Below are 19598 nucleotides of genomic sequence, written 5' to 3'. Positions count from 1 at the left end.
TTGGTAGAACTCAACTGTGAAGCCATCTGGACCTGGGCTTTTGTTTGCAGGAAGATTTCTGATTACAGTTTCAATTTCCATACTTGTGATGGGTCTATTAAGATTTTCTATTTCTTCCTGGTTCAGTTCTGGAAACCACTTGTAAAAGAATGAAACTAGAACACTTTCTAACACCATACACAAAAATAAACTCAAAATGGATTTAAGATATAAATGTAAGACCAGAAACTATAAAACTCCTAGAGGAGAACATAGGCAAAACACTCTCTGACATAATTTACAGCAGGATCCTTTATGACCCACCTCCCAAATTACTGGAAATAAAAGTGAAAATAAACAAATGGGGTCTAATTAAAATTAAAAGCTTCTGCACAACAAAGGAAAATATAAGCAAGGTTAAAAGACAGCCTTCGAAATGGGAGAAAATAATAGCAAATGAAGTAACTGACAAACAACTAATTTCAAAAATATACAAGCAACTCCTGCAGCTCAATTCCAGAAAAATAAATGACCCAATCAAAAAATGGGCCAAAGAACTAAATAGACATTTCTCCAAAGAAGACATACAGATGGCTAACAAACACATGAAAAGATGCTCAACATCACTCATTATTAGAGAAATGCAAATCAAAACCACAATGAGGTACCATTTCACACCAGTCAGAATGGCTGCTATCCAAAAGTCTACAAGCAATCAATGCTGGAGAGGGTATGGAGAAAAGGGAACCCTCTTACACTGTTGGTGGGAATGCAAACTAGTACAGCCACTATGGAGAACAGTGTGGAGATTCCTTAAAAAACTGGAAATAGAGCTGCCATATGACCTAGCAATCCCACTGCTGGACATACACACTGGGAAACCAGAATTGAAAGAGATACGTGTACCCTGATGTTCATTGCAGCACTGTTCATAATAGCCAGGACGTGGAAGCAACCTAGATGTCCATCAGCAGATGAATGGATAAGAAAGCTGTGGTACATATACACAATGGAGTATTACTCAGCCATGAAAAATAATACATTTGAACCAGTTCTAATGAGGTGGATGAAACTGGAACCTATTATACAGAGTGTAGTAAGCCAGAAAGAAAAACACCAATACAGTATACTAACACATATACTATGGAATTTAGAAAGATGGTAACGATCCCTGTATGTGAGACAGCAAAAGAGACACAGATGTATAGAACAGTCTTTGGACTCTGTGGGAGAGGGAGATGATGGGATGATATGGGAGAATGGCATTGAAACATGTATAATATCATATATGAAATGAATGGCCAGTCCAGGTTTAATGCATGATACTGGATGCTTGGGGCTGGTGCACTGGGACGACCCAGAGGGATGGTACAGGGAGGGAGGAAGGAAGGGGGGTTCAGGATGGGAACACGTGTATACCTGTGGCAGATTCATGTTGATGTATGGGAAACCAACACAATATTGTAAAGTAATTAACCTCCAATTAAAATAAATAAATTTATATTAAAAATGCTTAAAAGGAAAAAAATCATCCCATATGAAAATGCTTTATTTAAAATAACAGCTTTTGACTAAGTATTTGCAAGTGTTATGCTAATTTCTTTTATTTTAAAGTTTAAGTCTCAGAAACAACCTTATTAAGTGAAAGAAGACATAAAAAGCTTGCGGAGTTTTTAGTAATCTGATCATGTAGCTAGAAAGTAACTGGTCTGAGATTAAAACTCAGGCCTGATTGCAGTTAAACTTCTAACATCTCTGCTGTGAAAGCTCCCAGGAAATTTTACTTAGAGAAGCAGAGACCTGATGTTCATATTCAAATAATCGGAGGGCTGCTATGTTGATGTGTTGTGTGCTTATCCATGGTGAATAACGTGTAAAAAACTGGAACTAGTAAAAATTTAGATTTTGTTTCAGTATAGGAAAAAATGAATGGCTGAGTTGCCTTGTTAAGTGTTGTGTTCTCATCATGATAAGGGTTTGATTATTTGTAGGATGATATTCTTTCAAATATGAAGAACTTGCATTCCCAGTTTAAATGCAAAGTTTTCCTACCCACACCCTTAATATCCTCTGAAATTCTTTGCCTTTATTACATTGTTCATTTTCTCAAATATATCTGAAGAGGTGCACATTTAACAAATGATTCTCCTGGTGAGCAGATGGCTTTGATTTAAATATGATATATCTATCTACCTCTATAACAATAAGAATTATGAATATAGGTATAAAAGTTACAATAACAACTTAATACCATTCTTAATGTATCTTAATAAAAGACAGACATGTGCCATGGGGAAGGCCAGAATACCACTAAGAGCCCCTTAAAATGGCAGAAACTCTTTGGGATGCTTTCGTGTTTGGTCTGTAGTTTTTTTTTTTTTTTTTTAAAGGAGGTAAGAATCTGTTGTGTGTGTGTATATATATATATATATATATATATATATATAGTTGATTCATGTTGTTATATTGTAGAAACTAACACAACATGCTTGTAAAGTAATTGTACTCCAATTTTTTTAAAGTATAAAAATTGATTAATTTAAAAAGAGACAAAACTGAAGTTATGTTAATAGAAAAATGTCCAGGCACTGCTGAATGCTTCATGTACATTAACACCTTTAGTCCTTACCACAATTCTCTGAGGTAGGTAGGGTTAATTCCTGTTTACATTAGGAAACTGAGGCACAAAGAGTTAAGAAAATTGCCCAAGTTCCTACATCTGTTAGATGGTAGAGTCAGATCTCCCAGAAAGTACAGTAGGAACATCTGCTGAGTTATTGGGCTTCCCTGATAGCTCAGTTGGTAAAGAATCTGCCTGCAATGCAGGAGACCCCAGTTTGATTCCTGGGTTGGGAAGATCCCCTGGAGAAGAGATAGGCTACCCATTCCAGTATTCTTGGGCTTCCCTTCTGGCTCAGCTGGTAAAGAATCTGCCTGCAATGTGGGAGACCTGGGTTCAATCCCTGGTTTTGGAAGAGCCCTGGAGAAGGGAAAGGCTGCCAGCTCCAGCATTCTGGCCTGGAGAAGTCCATGGACTATACAGTCCATGGGGTTGCAGAGAGTCAGACACAACTGAGCAAGCTACTCATGACTGAGCTGAATTACTAATTCTGCCTTTCTAACATTCATTCAAAATAATGATAATTTTAAATAAAAATATGTTTATATTGCTTATTTTTATAATGTAATTTTATTATCTCTTAATTCTCACAAAATCCTTGTGAAACAGTGACAATGAATCCCAATTTCTAAAAAAGAACACTGACATTCAGATAGTTAGAAACTTTTCTAAAACTAAAAACTGAAGAGCAAGTCATACTCAGATCTTCTGATTCCAAGTTTAGTGTTCTTTCCTCAAAAAAAAAAAAAAAGACAATACAGATACCAATTGTCCTTTTATGACTGAAAAACCACTTATAGATTCATTCTTAAGATTTGGAGAAGCCTTCCAGGCATCCCCACAACCATTAACTGTCTATTTATTATTCACTGAAAAATTTATGGTACTAGATTGTAGCTCCAGAGAGGGAGGTGAGTCTCTCAACAACATATTATATTTCAATAGGTCCCACAGCTACATTACTTCTTCCCTGGTGCCTCAGATGGTAAAGCACCTGCCTACAATGTGAGAGACGTGGGTTCAATCCCCGGGTTGGGGAGATCTCCTAGAGAAGGAAATGGCAACCCACTCCAGTACTCTTGCCTGGAAAAGCCCATGGACAGAAGAGCCTGGTAGGCTACAGTCCATGGGGTCACAAAGAGTCGGGCATGACTGAGTGACTTCACTTTCACTTTCATAGCTACAGAGAAATTTCATTTCTTGAGGACAATCCCTAAGGGGATATTTCAGATTATGGTGCAGCATCAATGAAAATTTACATCAAGAAATATCAGCCTATCTCTTTATTTCACTTCTATCTATGAGTTTCAATATTCTTCAAGTTTTGCAGATATTTCCCCCATTGAACTGGCCTGAAATAGTCTCACTCATAGAAATAAATTCTACCTCTCTAATTGGGTGTTGATTTTTACTTTTGCAAGTTTGTCCATTTACATGAACACAAAAGCATTTATTTAAAGTATGTATTCTCATATTATTTGCTTTGTAAGTGCATGGGTGGGTGGTAGAAATTGGTCAAGAAAATCAGAAGAGGAAAAAGTCAAGTAGGGTTAAAAGACTGATGAATTGAATGTAAAAGAGAAGGGAAGGATACTTTTTCATATGATTCATACATGTGAAAGGTTATACATATGAAAGCAATGTCCAAGTTTGGAAAAGAAGATCTAGGGTTCACTCTACGTATTGTGAATGATGCTATAGATTTGTATGTTATCCTCTCCAGGGTAAAAGCTGAAACTCTGAGCAATTGCAGAATTAATACCAACTAATGCCATAGTTCTTCTTCCCTTGGTTTATAGACTTCAAGCATTCCTGAAAAGCAAAAAGAAGATAGGCTGATACGGCTAAATCATCATAAGTGATGATAGTTTCTTATGATTCTAACCTACATCATGAGAACAGTTGAGTGTAGTGTCTCTTACACAATTCAGAAAAGGAAACTTTCACAAATATTTAAGTACAAAACTTTATTAATTATTATAATATTATCTTCCCTAAATGTCTCTCATTTTGTCATTGTAGAAACTCATTTATAATAATAAATGTCTAATTTCATCAACAAAAGAGGCTGCAGGGGCAAACACTTGCATCTGCCTTTTTAGGCCAGTTTTCTGTATTTCAAAACTATAACATCTCAAATGTTATACAACATTTCCAACAATTCCTGAGACATAATAACTTGCCTTATTGTGCCAATATAACAGTGTAGCATATATTATAAATCATATTATTTTCACATACCAACTAGGCAACAATCAAATTATTTTTAAGAGTCTATAGATCTGTCTTCTAGATCTATACAGAGTACATTTGTATAGATCTTCTTTATATTTTCTTACATGTTTTGAAGATCACAGAAGTTATATTATATAATAAAATATTTAAGGATGGGTATGACTGACCTAAAAAACCCTTCTCAGAATATGAGAAAGCTGAAGGAAAAAGACCTGCTCATCAATGCATTTCAGTCCATGTGTCAGAATATTAACTTTCATCTGGTTCTGATTAAATCTCTGAAGCCACTTTCCAGTAGTTTTGAATACAGGTAACAAAGAAAGTACAGAAATGAATGTGTCTGGTTCTCACATTCTAATAGACTTGATTGAATCCATGATTTGTGAATTATGAATATGAGAATTTAAATACCCTAAATCCAGCATCAAGAAATAAATTTTGACAAATAATTTATACAAATTAACTTCCTTCATGTGTTAAAATGACCTTCAAAATCCACTTGTAATTCAGTTCTCTCTCATCAACATAAAAAACTGCTTGTGAAAAAGCAATTGAAGCTATTATTAAGTCAAATAGAATGATAAATTTGATGCTCCTCTTTTGGGATTTCACCAATGCAGGAGCCACAGGAGATGTGAGTTGGATCTCTAGATCTGGAAGATCCCCTGGAGTAAGAAATGGCACCCCACTTCAGTATTCTTACCTGAAAAATTCCATGGGCACAGGAGCTTGGTAGGCTACTGTCCACATGGCCTCAAAGAGTTAGACATGACTGAGCAACTGAGCAAGCGTGCGTGCACACACACACACACACACAGTGACAGTATCTTCAATTGTAACCCTGAGTTGCCTAGATTAGCAACCCATTGTCTTGGTAATGGTAAGCCTGACATGCCCAGCATATAAAGTAAGTATTCACATATTACTTCTTTTATAAGTGCATGGGTGGGTGGTAGAAATTGGTTAAGAAAACCAAAGAGGAAAAAGTCAAGCATGATTCTTTGAACCCTGATACCTCAAAAATGTTGAATTGAATGTAACTCAGAAGGGAAGAGTACTTTTTTCTTATGATTTGTAAATATGAAAGGTTATACATATGGAAGAATTATCCGAGTTTGGAAAGGAAGATCTAGTGTTCATTCTAGGAACTGTGGCTAATGTGGCTTCTGGTATAGTGCCAGAATTATGTAATAGATTCACACTTGTTTTCTAGAGTCCAGTCACACATCAGAAACAAGATAAACTCTAGGATTCTTTAAGTATCATCTAACATTAGCAAAAAAGGATATTGTAAAAAGACTTAAAGAGAATGCATGATACACTAAACTGGATAATGAATTATAGTAGGTCATGTGATTTCATTTATCATAAAAAAGTGCCACTTCTTAAGCAAAATATGAAACCTGGAAATTACTGTTTATCCATCTATCTACATATATATTAGATGTAAAAATAAAAGTGTATACACTTATCTAAAACCATCTTCTATTTTCTTAACACTGTCTTTGAAAAGCAAAATATTTTAATTTTGATGAAATCCACACTATTAATTTTTATGAGTTATGATTTTGGGATCATATCTAGAAATTTTTTCCAGGCCCAAGGTTGGCTGTCAATGCAACTTAATGACTTGAGAAATCAGATATTCACAAGTTAGGGTTTGGGAAAGGTACTTTTCCAGACTAGATGTGCAAAAGTTAGAGATTACAATCATTATACTGATAGCAGTTTTGCTGTTTTCTTTTCTTTTCTGTTTTTTTTGGACAGAAGAAAGAACATTAGTGATAACTGCTAGAAGATATTTCATTGACAGAAGGTTTTTATAAATTGTAGACAAGAACAGAGGGAGGAACGGTGTTGATGGCTTTAAGTGGGCCCATGTATCCAGATCATCCTATTTCTTTTAATCTGTATCTCAGTGATGTTTATGAGAGAAAAACTCAGAGACAAATGGCATCACAGGCCATACGAATATGAAATAATGTCAATAGAATGTCACTAAATGAGTGGATATATATTAATAAATATATATTAACGTGTGGGTTAAAATTAAATATTAACTTGCACAATAAAACAGCTAGTTAATTAGACTAAAACTTCATTCTCATATTATTTCTGATCAGAAGAATATTCTTCTCTCTAGCATTTTCTTCAGGGCAACATTGACATCCCTGTTCCGTAGACTATAAATCAGGGGGTTCAGCATGGGTACAACAATAGTGTAAAACACAGAGGACACTTTCCCTTCATCCATGGAACTGACTGATGATGGCTGCAGATACATGAATGCTGCAGACCCATAGAAAATAGCAACAGCTGAGATGTGGGAGCTGCATGTGCTGAAGGCTTTAGATCTGCCCTTCACTGAAGGAATGCGGAGGACGCTGGAATTAATGAAGACGTAGGAGCTGACAATGATCAGGCTGGGGGCAAAGATGTTAAGTGCGCTAAAACATAGAACCAGTAATTCGTTGACATAGGTGCTAGAGCAGGAAAGCTTTAGGAGGGACAGAAGATCACAGAAATAATGGTTGATCACATCTAATTTGCAGAAATGAACTCTAAGCGTGCAGCCTGTGTGGGCGAAGGCACATATCAATCCCATCATATACACTCCCCAAATGAGGGAGAAACAGGCCCGATGTGACATGATAATATTATACAGCAAGGGGCTACAGATGGCAACATAGCGATCATATGCCATTGCAGCCAACATGTAACACTCAGAGATAGCAAAAAGGAGGAAGAAGTAAAGCTGAGTTATGCATTCAGGGTAGGAGATGATGCTCTTCTCTGTCATAAAGTTCACCAGCATTCTGGGGGTAATGACAGTGGACTGACAGAGGTCAATGAAAGACAAGCTGCTTAGGAAATAGTACATGGGGGTGTGCAGGCGAGAACTGAGCCCAATCAATATGATCATGCCCAGGTTCCCCACCACCGTGACCACATAGAGTCCTAGGAAGAGGAGGAAAAGGGGCAGCTGGAGTCGTGGCTGTTCTGTGAGGCCAGCAAGGATGAATTCAGTCACTGATGAGTGATTTCCAGGGTCCATTTTCTTCTCGGCAGGTTCTAAGTTTGAAAACAGAAAAATGAGTTCACGTGTGTGTGTGTGTGTGTTTGTGTATGTGTGTGTATGACAGAGATAGAGGCTTATGCATATATGTATGTGTGTGTGTGTATTTGTGGGTGTGAGAGGCAGAGAATAATTCTGCAGAGATCATTCTTTATCCATCATCAGAGGACATACATAATGAAGGGAATTCTCTAGTATATCCTTCTACTGTAGGATAAACAATCATTTTGGTTGATTTAGAATAGAAATTATAAACTTCAAGCACTTTATAATTAAGATATTTCATAAAGTTTAAGAGAAACAATTTATAAATTTTTAAAGCCAGTCAAAAGAAATATTTCTAATATTATTTCTGAGTATTCATCTTTCCTCCAAATTTTTATGTTTATATATTAATATCATCAATGTCAAATGGCATAGAACTTTCCTTTCATTTATAATAAGTAATATAGTGTATGCTTTCTATAATTAATGAAGAGAAGATTCACAAGTCTTTGAAAAGTAATTATATTAGTTGGGGTTATATTCTTTAGTAACATCTCAACTGGAAATATCTGATGACCAGTATCATTTCACCGGAGATCAATGCTTTAATGGCTCAGCTTACTTCTCCCTGGACTTTGACTCCAGAGGGCAGAAATGCAACTGCTTGGCAGACATCATGTTTATACCTCAACAGATTTTCCCACCCCAGGAACCATTCATTCTTCTTATTCTAAATAGGATAATCTTAGGGGTGAGAATATAATGGCCTAAATACAAGCCATGTACTCTACCACTATGACCAAGGCATCACTGTACTGAGATTGATCTATACAGAAACCCTTAAGTGTTAGCTATGCCAATATTTAAAAAATATAATCATGTATTTTGTACATGTTCTCAAAAGAATTCAAAGATGGTAGAGATGTGGATGAGTAAAGTACATGCAAAATAAAGTAAGTAATTTTAGTGTCAATTCAATACTAGTCAACAGTGATATGTTTTTTTAAAGACCAGTGTACCTTTGGTCTAGATTTGCAAAGGAAATGAGTAGGTACTAGAAAATAGAAATTCATATTCTTAACACTCAAGCAATATTTGGAGTATTGTGTTCAGTTTGAAGTAAAATACTGTGTGTGATAAAGGAGAAGCTGCACAGTTTCATAAATATGATCTAGAAATATGGTATTTTAAGATGGCTAAAACAATCGAAGATATTTTTTTTCAGCAAAGGAAAAATTCTTGTGACACTGGGCAGTTATCTCAATGTTCATTATATGGCAGTGAGAGGTACTGAACTTATTTTATATGTTCAAGAGATTGAGTAAAATTAACTGCTTCAAATTATGGAAAGAAATATTTGGTTTTACAGCAAAGACAAATATCCCTATCATCAGACACACCCCAAGCTGACAATCATAAAAATTGAGCTCAGACTGAGAAACCATGTGCATAGCACGTATTCTTTAAGGACACACCTAATGAGTAGTTGGATTTAACGTACTTCTATTATTTTCATTCTAATGGAACCTGAATATGGTGGACAGTAGGAGATTGAATCCTCAGCTAAACACCATTCTTGCTGTGTGGTCTTGAGATAACATGTTTACTCTCCAACACTCCGAAAAACAGAAACAATAAAATCTACCTTCCGTGTAAATTCTGATAAATGATTCCTATGAGATGCTTAGCATGGTACATACCTTTGGAAAGACCTTAATACTGTCAATGTTATTTTAATTTTGATCTATTGAGTTTGTTCCATTATATCTTTTGGTTCAGTGGCATTTTCATTTCTGCTATAATGGCTGGCTGCATATTGTCACTCTGGTTATTTAACTTATATGCATAGTACATCATGAGAATCACTGGGCTAAATGAAGCACAAGCTGGAATCAAGATTTCTGGGAGAAATATCAATAACCTCAGATATGCAGATGACACCACCCTTATGACAGAAAGCGAAGAAGAACTAAAGAGCCTCTTGATGAAAGTGAAAGAGGAGAGTGAAATATCTGGTTTAAAACTCAACATTGAGAAAACTAAGGTCATGGCATCTGATCCCATCACTTCATGGCAAATAGATGGGGAAACAGTGGAAAGAGTGACAGATTCTATTTTTGGGGGCTCCAAAATCATTGCAGATGGTGACTGCAGCCATGAAATTAAGAGACACTTGCTCCTTGGAAGAAAACATATGACCAGCTTAGACAGCTATTAAAAAGCAGAGACATTACTTTGCCAACAAAGGTTGGTCTGGTCAAAGCTATGGTTTTTCCAGCAGTCATGTATGGATGTGAGAGTTGGACTATAAAGAAAGCTGAGTGCTGAAGAATTGATGCTTTTGAACTGTGGTGTTGGAAAAGACTCTTGAGAGTCCCTTGAACTTCAAGGAGATCCAACAAGTCCACCCTAATGGAAACCAGTCCTGATTATTCACTGGAAGGGCTGATGTTGAATCTGGAACTCCAATGGTTGGCCACCTGATGTGAAGAACTGACTCATTTGAAAAGACCCTGATGCTGGGAAGGATTGAGGGCAGGAGAAGAAGGGGATGACGGAGGATAAGATGATTAGATGGCATCAATGATTCAATGGACATGAGTTTAGGTAAACTCTGGGAGTTGGTGATGGACCGGGAGGCCTTATGTGCTGCAGTCCATGGGGTCACAAGTAGTTGGATACAATTGAGCCACTGAACTGAACTGAACTGATGATGGCTGGAATTTTTGTTTTTTTTCTTAAGACATTTTCTTGTTCCTCCTTTCTACCTAAATACATACAATGATCCTGAAATTTGAAGTTTTTACTAAATATAAACTTCCTAAATATTAATATTTTCTAAGGTATCCAAATGAAGTTTGAATAAATTTCTGTCATTCAATGATTTATTTCACCCAACAACAAAAATTTTTATTTTTATGTCTCACCAGGTGTCACGTTTTAAGTATTATACAAAACAGCATTTGATAGAATTTCTTTTTTGACTCATTATATTTCTTTATCTTCTCTCACACATTCCCAGTGTATCTGATGAAATATATTCAATAGTTAGAGCCCTTGAGTTAAAGGCTTTAATAATGGAAACCCCAGGTATAAGATCATTTTCTGTGTGCTGAGGATACTTTTCTCATGTTTGCATTTAGTACGTGCTTAATTCTGTATCAGTTATTATGAGTTACTTATCAGCTTTTCTTCTATACTAGACTGTTAATACAGTGTTTGGCACAACGCCTTATATACAAGTATCAATAAATATGATTTTTAATAAAATTCTTGAAAGGAGTGTAGTGATAACCTAACACAGACTCCAACACAAGTGAACAAAGCTCTCACACTACCTGAGTTGAAATGAGTAAACAAAGAAATACTGGCCATACTTTTATCCAGCGGACACAGAGAGATGATAAGGGAACCTTTGCTCCTCAGGGACTGTGGATATTAGAGTGAGGAGTGATAGAGACAGAAAAATAGCTACTCACATCTTTTCATCTGAGGGACCTAGAACAGAAGATTCAACTTTCTAAAGCCCTGGGCTGGGATGCAGATACATCTCTCTTTGTCCCCAAAACACCAGTGCTGTGTATTCTTCTCCGCTATTTCTCTGTAGGGAAAATGGTTCTGGTGATGCAGGTGGATAGTTCTGAGTACTAACCTTGTAGAACTTCTTGCTGTTGTAGGGTCATAACCTAGAAGACTCTGTTGAAATAATTGTGAGTCACTGGTCCTAGCTTCTGTTGAAGTCGATGGCCCCATGCAAATGTTGGTTGATGTGAATGGTGACTTATAATCTGAGTATTGATGCTAAGAGTCAGATGAGGAACAGATAATGCTAATGATCTCCCATTAGGATCATATCCCACACATATCAACTCTTGGGAAGAGTTACAATTAACAATTCCCTCTTCTCCCGTTGACTCTCTAGTGTTTAATAGTGTCATATCATTGTAATTTATCATTTTTGTTAGATTATAGGTTGGAAGAAAGGCTGGGATAGATCTTATTAGAACTCTGGTGAATTTCATGTCGAGCTATATAAGAACTCAAAATTTTAGGAAAATTTTAAGACCTGCGTTAAAGGAACACTCTAAAGTGATTTCACAAAAGAGATTAAAAAAATAAAAATAAATTTGTGTGCAATATTTGAACAATTTTTTTCTCATTGACATATATTAACTGTATTCAGATGCCATGATGTATTTATAAAGCAGTAGTACTTGAAATATTTTAACATGTAGGCTGCAGGAAGGTTTCAACTGGTTACTGTCATAATCCCATGAAAAGTTCCTAACAAGTAGAATAAGTTAATGACTTTATCTAACTCTATAAAAAAAGAAATATTGAGGAATAATATAGAAATATGTCACTTAATGTGAAAAAGTTTACTAGTTGTTGTTTGCTTAATGCATAGAATAATTAAAAATCATGTTCTGGTTCAAGGTGACAACCTAGGAAGATCCACAACTCTGATTGCAGCAATATAGCAAAATGTATTGTATTTTCTCTTTATCTTAAAAACAAATTTATTAAACTGTAATTTACAGGTGGTAAAATTCTACATATTAAGAATTTTCTCAATATCAATATAGGTGAAGTTCTTCTGCTTGGGTATAGGAAACCATGATAATCTAGACTGGAGTATTTGAGTTCCAGATACCAATGTATCTCCAGATTTGTTATGTTGACCCATCAGATACCAACCATACATACTATTTTTTAACACATGTAGACTGCATGCTTGAAAACCAAGAGTTTTGTTTCAAGGATATTGGCTTTTTAACTTTATTTAATGACTTAAGAAATCAGCTGTTCACAAGTTATCTTACCTACACTGGGGCTTGATTACAGAAGCTACTTACATTCATGCTTCTAAGTTTTTGTATAGAAATAATTTATGATGTCATCAGTTTTATTGCAGGTCTTTGAAGAACTCGTCAAATACAAATTTAATTGATTTTAACTTGGCGGATTCATGTTGATGTATGGCAAAACCAATATAGTATTGTAAAGTAAAATAAAGTAAAAGAAAAAAAAGAAAAATAAATAAATAAAAAAATATTGAGAACTAAAAAAAAATAAAGTCATATGTAGCTAATTAGAGAAAGTAATGGACAAAGACAGTATGAGATATATACAGCTTCACATAAATGTTTTTAAAAAGGAAATAAGGAAGTTATCAAAGTCTTTCTAGTGTCAATAACTATTTTAGGTCCTGAAGATATGGAAGTAAAATACAAGCATGGGGGTAACCTTTATGAACATTACAGTAGATATATATTTTGGACAGTAAGCATGCAAGTACACACCAAAAACAATAAATGGCATAGTAGGAGGCATACTGGTTTGAGCAATGTAACAAAGCATGAAACTTTGTTCTTAACTTAGATTTTAAGCTCTGGTAAGGATTTTGAAGCAAGAGAATCATATATCCATTCAATGTAATAGGCAATGACTAGATCTAAAATATTACGCTCATGTTATGTCTGGTCACAAAAATATTCTTCTCTCAAGAATTTTCTTCAGGGCAACATTGACATCTTTATTCCTGAGGCTGTAGATTAGGGGATTCAGCAATGGCACAACAATAGTATAAAACACAGAGGACACTTTCCCTTGGTCCATGGAACTCACAGATGATGGCTGTAGGTACATGAATGCTTCAGATCCATAGAAAATAGTGACAGCTGAGATGTGGGAGCTGCACGTGCTGAAGGCTTTGGACCTGCCCTCCATGGAACGAATGTGGAGGATGCTGGAGATGATGAAGATGTAGGAGCTGAGGATGGTCAGGATGGGGGCAAAGCTGTTAAGTGCACCAAAGCATAGAACCAGTATTTCGTTGACATAGGTGCTAGAGCAGGAGAGCTTTAGGAGAGGTAGAAGATCACAGAAGTAATGGTTGATCACATCTAATTTGCAGAAATGAACCCTAAGCATACAGCCTGTGTGAGAGAATGCACATACCAATCCCATCATATACACTCCCGAAATGAGGGAGAAACAGGCCTGATGTGACATGATGGAATTATACAGCAAGGGGCTACAGATGGCAACATAGCGGTCATATGCCATTGCAGCCAACAGGTAACATTCTGCAATTATAAAAACAAGAAAGAAATAGAGCTGGGTCATGCATTCAGGATAGGAGATGATGTTCTTCTCTGTCACAAAGTTCACCAGCATTTTGGGGGTAACGACAGTGGACTTACAAAGGTCAATGAAGGACAAACTGCTTAGGAAATAGTACATGGGGGTGTGCAGGCGAGAACTGAGCCCAATCAGTATAATCATGCCTACGTTCCCCACCACCGTGACCACATAGATTCCTAGGAAGAGGAGGAAAAGGGGCAGCTGGAGTCGTGGCTGTTCTGTGAGCCCAGCAAGGATGAACTCAGTCACTGAGGAGTGATTTTCTGCTGCCATTTCCATCTGCATAGTCTCTGGAGGGGAAAGAGTAAAACACTGTCATCGGAGGGAATTCATTCCATTCTTTTTAATTTGGAGTAGAGTGCTCCATATAAATGATTCACATTTTTGGCATCCTATCCACCTATATAATCACTTAACTGTGGGTCTATTTATGGAATGAAAGTGCATCTAAAGCCAGAAAGAAGAACACCAATACAGTATACTAACGCATATATATGGAATTTAGAAAGATGGTAACGATAACCCTGTATGCGAGACAGCAAAAGAGACACAGATGTATAGAACAGTCTTTTGGACTCTATGGGATAAGGAGAGGGTGGGATGATTTGGGAGAGTGGCATTGAAACATGTATAATATCATATAAGAAATGAATCACCAGTCTGGGTTCAATGCAGGATACAGGATGCTTGGGGCTAGTGCACTGGGATGACCCAGAGTGATGGTACAGGGAGGAAGGAGGGAGAGGGGTTCAGGATGGGGAACACGGGTACACTCATGGCTGATTCATGTTGATGTATGGCAAAACCAATACAATGTTGTAATTAGCCTCCAATTAAAATAAATAAATTAAAAAAGAAATCTCAATAAAAAATAAATTCAATATTTATAAAGCCTCATTTTCAAATATAATAAATATAGTTTCTTTTTTAAATGTAAATTTATTTATTTTAATTGGAGGTTAATTATATTACCATATTGTATTGATTTTGCTTCTATTAAAGGTTTTAGCCATGTTTATAATAATAAAAACATGCATGGCAGCTTTATGCATAACAATGCAAATTGGAAACAATTCAAATTTATGTCCATCACTGATGAATAGATGAGTGAGTCATATTATAGTATGTACATACATAATCATATGCATATCCACATATATACATATATGTATGTGCATATATAAACATATACAGCAACATATATTGATGGTATCTATAGATTGGATTAAAAGTGTGACATTCAGAGTCTTTTAATTTATCATCAACCACAAACTGCCTCATCCATCTACCCTTTTATGCCATGTCAGTATTACCATTTTCTATTTGTGCCATAAAAATCAACCCTGAATATTCATTGGACAGGATTGTTGCTGAAGCTGAAGCTCCAATACTTTTGCCACCTGATGTGAAGAGCTGACTCATTGGAAAAGACCCTGATGCTGGAAAAGATTGAAAGCTAAAGGAGAAGCAGGCAGCAGCTGTCTTTTTTTTTTTTTTTCCACATTAAATAATCCTATCATCTCTCTTTGTCTCTGTTGTGTGGTAAATATGTTCTCTTTTCTTTTCAATCTTACTTAAGTTAGAAATCATCATGAAAATATTCTCCAACACCTTGTAATTGATTTAACTTTCCCACTTTACATTCAGAAAACCGTCATTTCTAAACAGCACATTTTTAGACTTGAGATATATTGTAAGTCAGTTGATACACCGAATTATACTTATTCTCCTCTGTATAACAAGTAAATTGCATAGTGTTTAGGACATAGGGGGATATAAATGGGATTTTAGAAATAATTCCATACAAGAATGTATGAAGACTATTTGCCTGAATTTTCATGGTATTATTTCCAGACTTAATAGTCTCAAGCCACAAACGTGAGATGAATACACTCACCTTTCTTCTTGCTGGAAATCTCAATACCAAATTTTGTTTGCAACATTCTTCCTTTGACTCAGAAGATAGCTCTGTATTGGTGTCAGGAATGATAGGTACCCAGCTTTCTGCTGTCTTTAGTGTTGAGAGGGCTGGCACAGCCTCTTTTGAAGCTGGTCTACATCACAGGTCAGCATCTCTAATTCTAAGTCTTCAGTGTGTGTTTCTTCAGCTTCAAGGTAGCAAACACCTGCACCTTTCTCAGTTCTCCCTTGAGCGGTTGTGATCACTGTGCTATGAAGGTGTGTCACGGATTTCATATAAGCCAGGCAATAAATAACATGGAGTCAAATACTCTCCAAGGATTTCCGTTTCTCAGAAGACAAGCTCTTGAGAAAGAAGCAGCTGAAGTTGACGTGTCCCCAGTTGTCTATCTTTTTCCTTAAGAGGAATTCTCTGTCAATCCTGAACTCAACAATTAGTGACCAAGATTTCTTCACAGGATCACCTGGAGATTTTTTCAAAATAAAATCCTCAACCAGCATCAGATCCTTCTCAAGAGCATTTGAGATTTTGAAATTCTGCATCTCATACAAGCTCCTGGCCAGTTCTAGTTGTTCCTAGTCCACTCTGTGAGTAAAAGGTTTTAGAGGATTGGGCAACATTCTGACAAGTTATCCTAATGTTAAAATGGAAACAATTTTTAATATGATGAGGTAAATCATTTATCCTTTCAAAAATGTGTTTAATCCATTTTACATGTAAATACAAAATACACATATTAATTCAAGTCAAATCTATATGTTATTGGATTTAAAGTTATGGGGTAAGAATTCAGAATATTGACAATTTTTGATCTTTTAGGTGCTCACTATTAATGATTCTAGTGCTAAGCTGCATATATAAAACATTTTCTTAGGCACTTATGTTTCATGTTTCCTCTGTTCTTGTGTGTTGTATTTTCACTTTTTGTTCTAAAACAGGAAAATTGGAAACATACTTAGAAATGACTGAATTAAGGTAAATTGCACACTCAAGTCAGGAGAAATCTTAAATATAAGAAGACTCAGTTTTATTTTTAACCAGTTTATACTTTTGTTACATTGAAAGTAAAAGTCACTCAGTTGTTTCTGATTCTTTGTGACCACATGGACTATGAGTCCACAGAATTCTCCAGGCCAGAATACTGGAGTGGTTAGCCTTTCCCTTCTCCCTGGGATCTTCCCAACCTAGGTCTCCTGCTTTGCAGGTGGATTCTTTACACAAGCCACAAGGGAAGTTAATGCTTCTCAATTTTAGATATTCATTTAAACTCATTAAAAAAATTATCAGGGAAGTTTTTTTTCTTTTAATTTCAATACCGAGGTTGAACCCTATGCAAATTAAGTCAAAATTTCAGGGTGTGAGGTCAGATATCAATATTTTTCAAAAGCTCCTCAACTTTTAATGTGCATGGGAATAAAGCAGATTCTTATAGTAAGTCTTTTTTTTAAGGCTACTAATTTAAATTTTATTTTATTAATATAAATTTATTTATTTTAATTGGAGGTTAATTAGTTTACAATAGATTTGAGATTAAACATTTTAAATAAAATCTTTCAGATTTTGCCACTACTTCTCATCTATCGACCACTCTGAGAAACAAGGTTCTAGAGGGTCTCTTGTTTTGAATACCTTCTACTGGAGTTCTTTCAGATTCAAGAAAAATCCACCCTACCCATGCACCAAAAATCTTTTAGCTTTGTGTTTGCTATGGCTGCAGGATTCTGATATGTTTGGAGAAGAATACTGTGTGTCTGGAATGCCACTGTATAAGTGAACAGACTATGATTGAAGTTGCTTCAGTGTGCCAAATAAAAGAAGTAAAAAAGAGCTGGAATTTGGTAAAGGTCAGATATGGAAAGAATGTAAACAAGAAGTAAAGAGATCATTCCTATACTTATTCAGAAATTAAAAATATGAAGAGATCCAAATAAGCCATATGTTCATTTCTGACAGGTTATATGTTCTGATTTAGCTGATTTATATATATATATATTTATATATTCTGGACTATATATAACAGACTAGGAATTATGCCTAAGGTAGAAGTTGTAATTGTAGCCATTCTACCTTCTTTTATAGTATTGATGAATAGTAGGTCAAATAATATGAAAATAATAAGACAAATAATATGAAAATTAAGTCAAATAATATGAAATAGATGAAGATGAATTGCCATTGATGAATGAATGGATAATGAAATACACGTGTGGTAAATAAAATTATGTTATATATATATATAGTCGCATATTTGGACACTATAGTTGAATAAGGCAGCACACTACCCAAAGAATGTCGATCTGTCAGTAATGAGTAAGATGGTTTGAACTGAGAAGAGGCTGAAGACAACTGGGTATTCAGAGTTTCATGTGAATTTATAGTCGCCAGATGTTAATGCCCAGAAGCTAAAAAGGAACAATATGAGGGGAGATAAGAGATGTTTCCAAGATAAAACTGACAAGAAATGGCAATTGTTTATAACTTATATGGCAAAAGGCGTGAACCTCATGAAAGTAATACAACTTACAGAATTCGGGTTTATTATGAGTAGCTGTTAACATACATTTATTGTTGTAGTTTAGCGGCAAGGTTATGTTGGATGGACGCTTTGCAACCCTGTGGACAGTAGCCTGCAGGCTCCTCTCTCCACGGGATTTCTCAGGCAAGAATACTGGAGAGGGTTACCAGTTCCTTCTCCAGGGGATCTTTCCCACCGGAGGGCTGAACCCACATCTCCTGCATTGGCAGCTGTATTCTTTACCACTGAGCCACCGGGGAAGCACCTGTTACATAAACAGTATAGCACTAATGGTTTAAAGATAAAAACGTGTTGAGCTACTTGTGTAGAAATTGTTGGTATTGAACATGATAATTTGAATCTCTTTGATAAGTCTTATCATAAGATTCTGCAATCACTCTGCATTTGGTGTTTTTGCTTGATCAACACAAGTTTGAAATATTTTGATTGTTTTCATTAAATCAAATGAAATAAAAGTAAAAATAGCATTGGAGAGATCTAACAAAAAGCAATACAATCTCACACAAAAGGTAGATGCTTAATGTGTAGAAAGAAATTACTGGGAAGGCCTTACACCTACCCATAATTACATGGAGCCAATAGATTACTTTGAGTAAAATTACAGTTCTTGGAGCCAGACCTTCTAGCCTCTGTCTTTATTATGTTTGGGACTATGGGGACATTTACTCAAAGCAAACAGGCTTCAGTTGATTAATCTCTCAAATGGAAACAATACTAAGGCTTGCCTTGAGAGAATATCATAAATATTAAAGAAAGTTGTCTAATATAAAGTGCTGGGCACACTGGTTGATATTTTATACTATCTCAATAATAATATGTCATTACTTTATGATGATCATCATAGTTATTCTTGTTTTTTTTAATATTACACTGAAACTTTAAATCTCGAGTCTCTGACTTTATTCTTGATATTTCTCCATAGTCATATAACACAAAGTCAAAGGTTTTAGCTTGAAGAGAATTTGGGAAATGTATTGTCTGAGAAAATGATCCTGAATTTCCAAAAATTTGAACAATAAAAATAAAATATTACATATCTCAGTAAAGCAAAGGTTTATTTCTGATATGGCACCAACACTGAGTCTATTCATCTACATTT

The 19598-nt window shown here is 35.6% G+C and overlaps 2 protein-coding genes across 2 annotated transcripts; both read right to left on the bottom strand.

Moving 5' to 3' along the window:
• LOC102177035 (olfactory receptor 8G1-like) lies at window positions 6954–7925 on the bottom strand. The gene has a single exon (XM_018042681.1). The coding sequence runs from the start codon at window positions 7887–7889 to the stop codon at window positions 6954–6956; it is 936 nt and encodes a 311-aa protein (XP_017898170.1). The 5' UTR covers window positions 7890–7925.
• LOC102176669 (olfactory receptor 8G1-like) lies at window positions 13380–14339 on the bottom strand. The gene has a single exon (XM_005699564.2). It carries the CDS (start codon window positions 14325–14327, stop codon window positions 13380–13382), a length of 948 nt encoding a protein of 315 aa, XP_005699621.2. The 5' UTR covers window positions 14328–14339.

This window comes from Capra hircus, chromosome 29 (genome assembly GCF_001704415.2).
Source record: "Capra hircus breed San Clemente chromosome 29, ASM170441v1, whole genome shotgun sequence".
Taxonomy (NCBI): domain Eukaryota; kingdom Metazoa; phylum Chordata; class Mammalia; order Artiodactyla; family Bovidae; genus Capra; species Capra hircus.
This window is presented reverse-complemented; position numbering and strand designations above follow the sequence as displayed.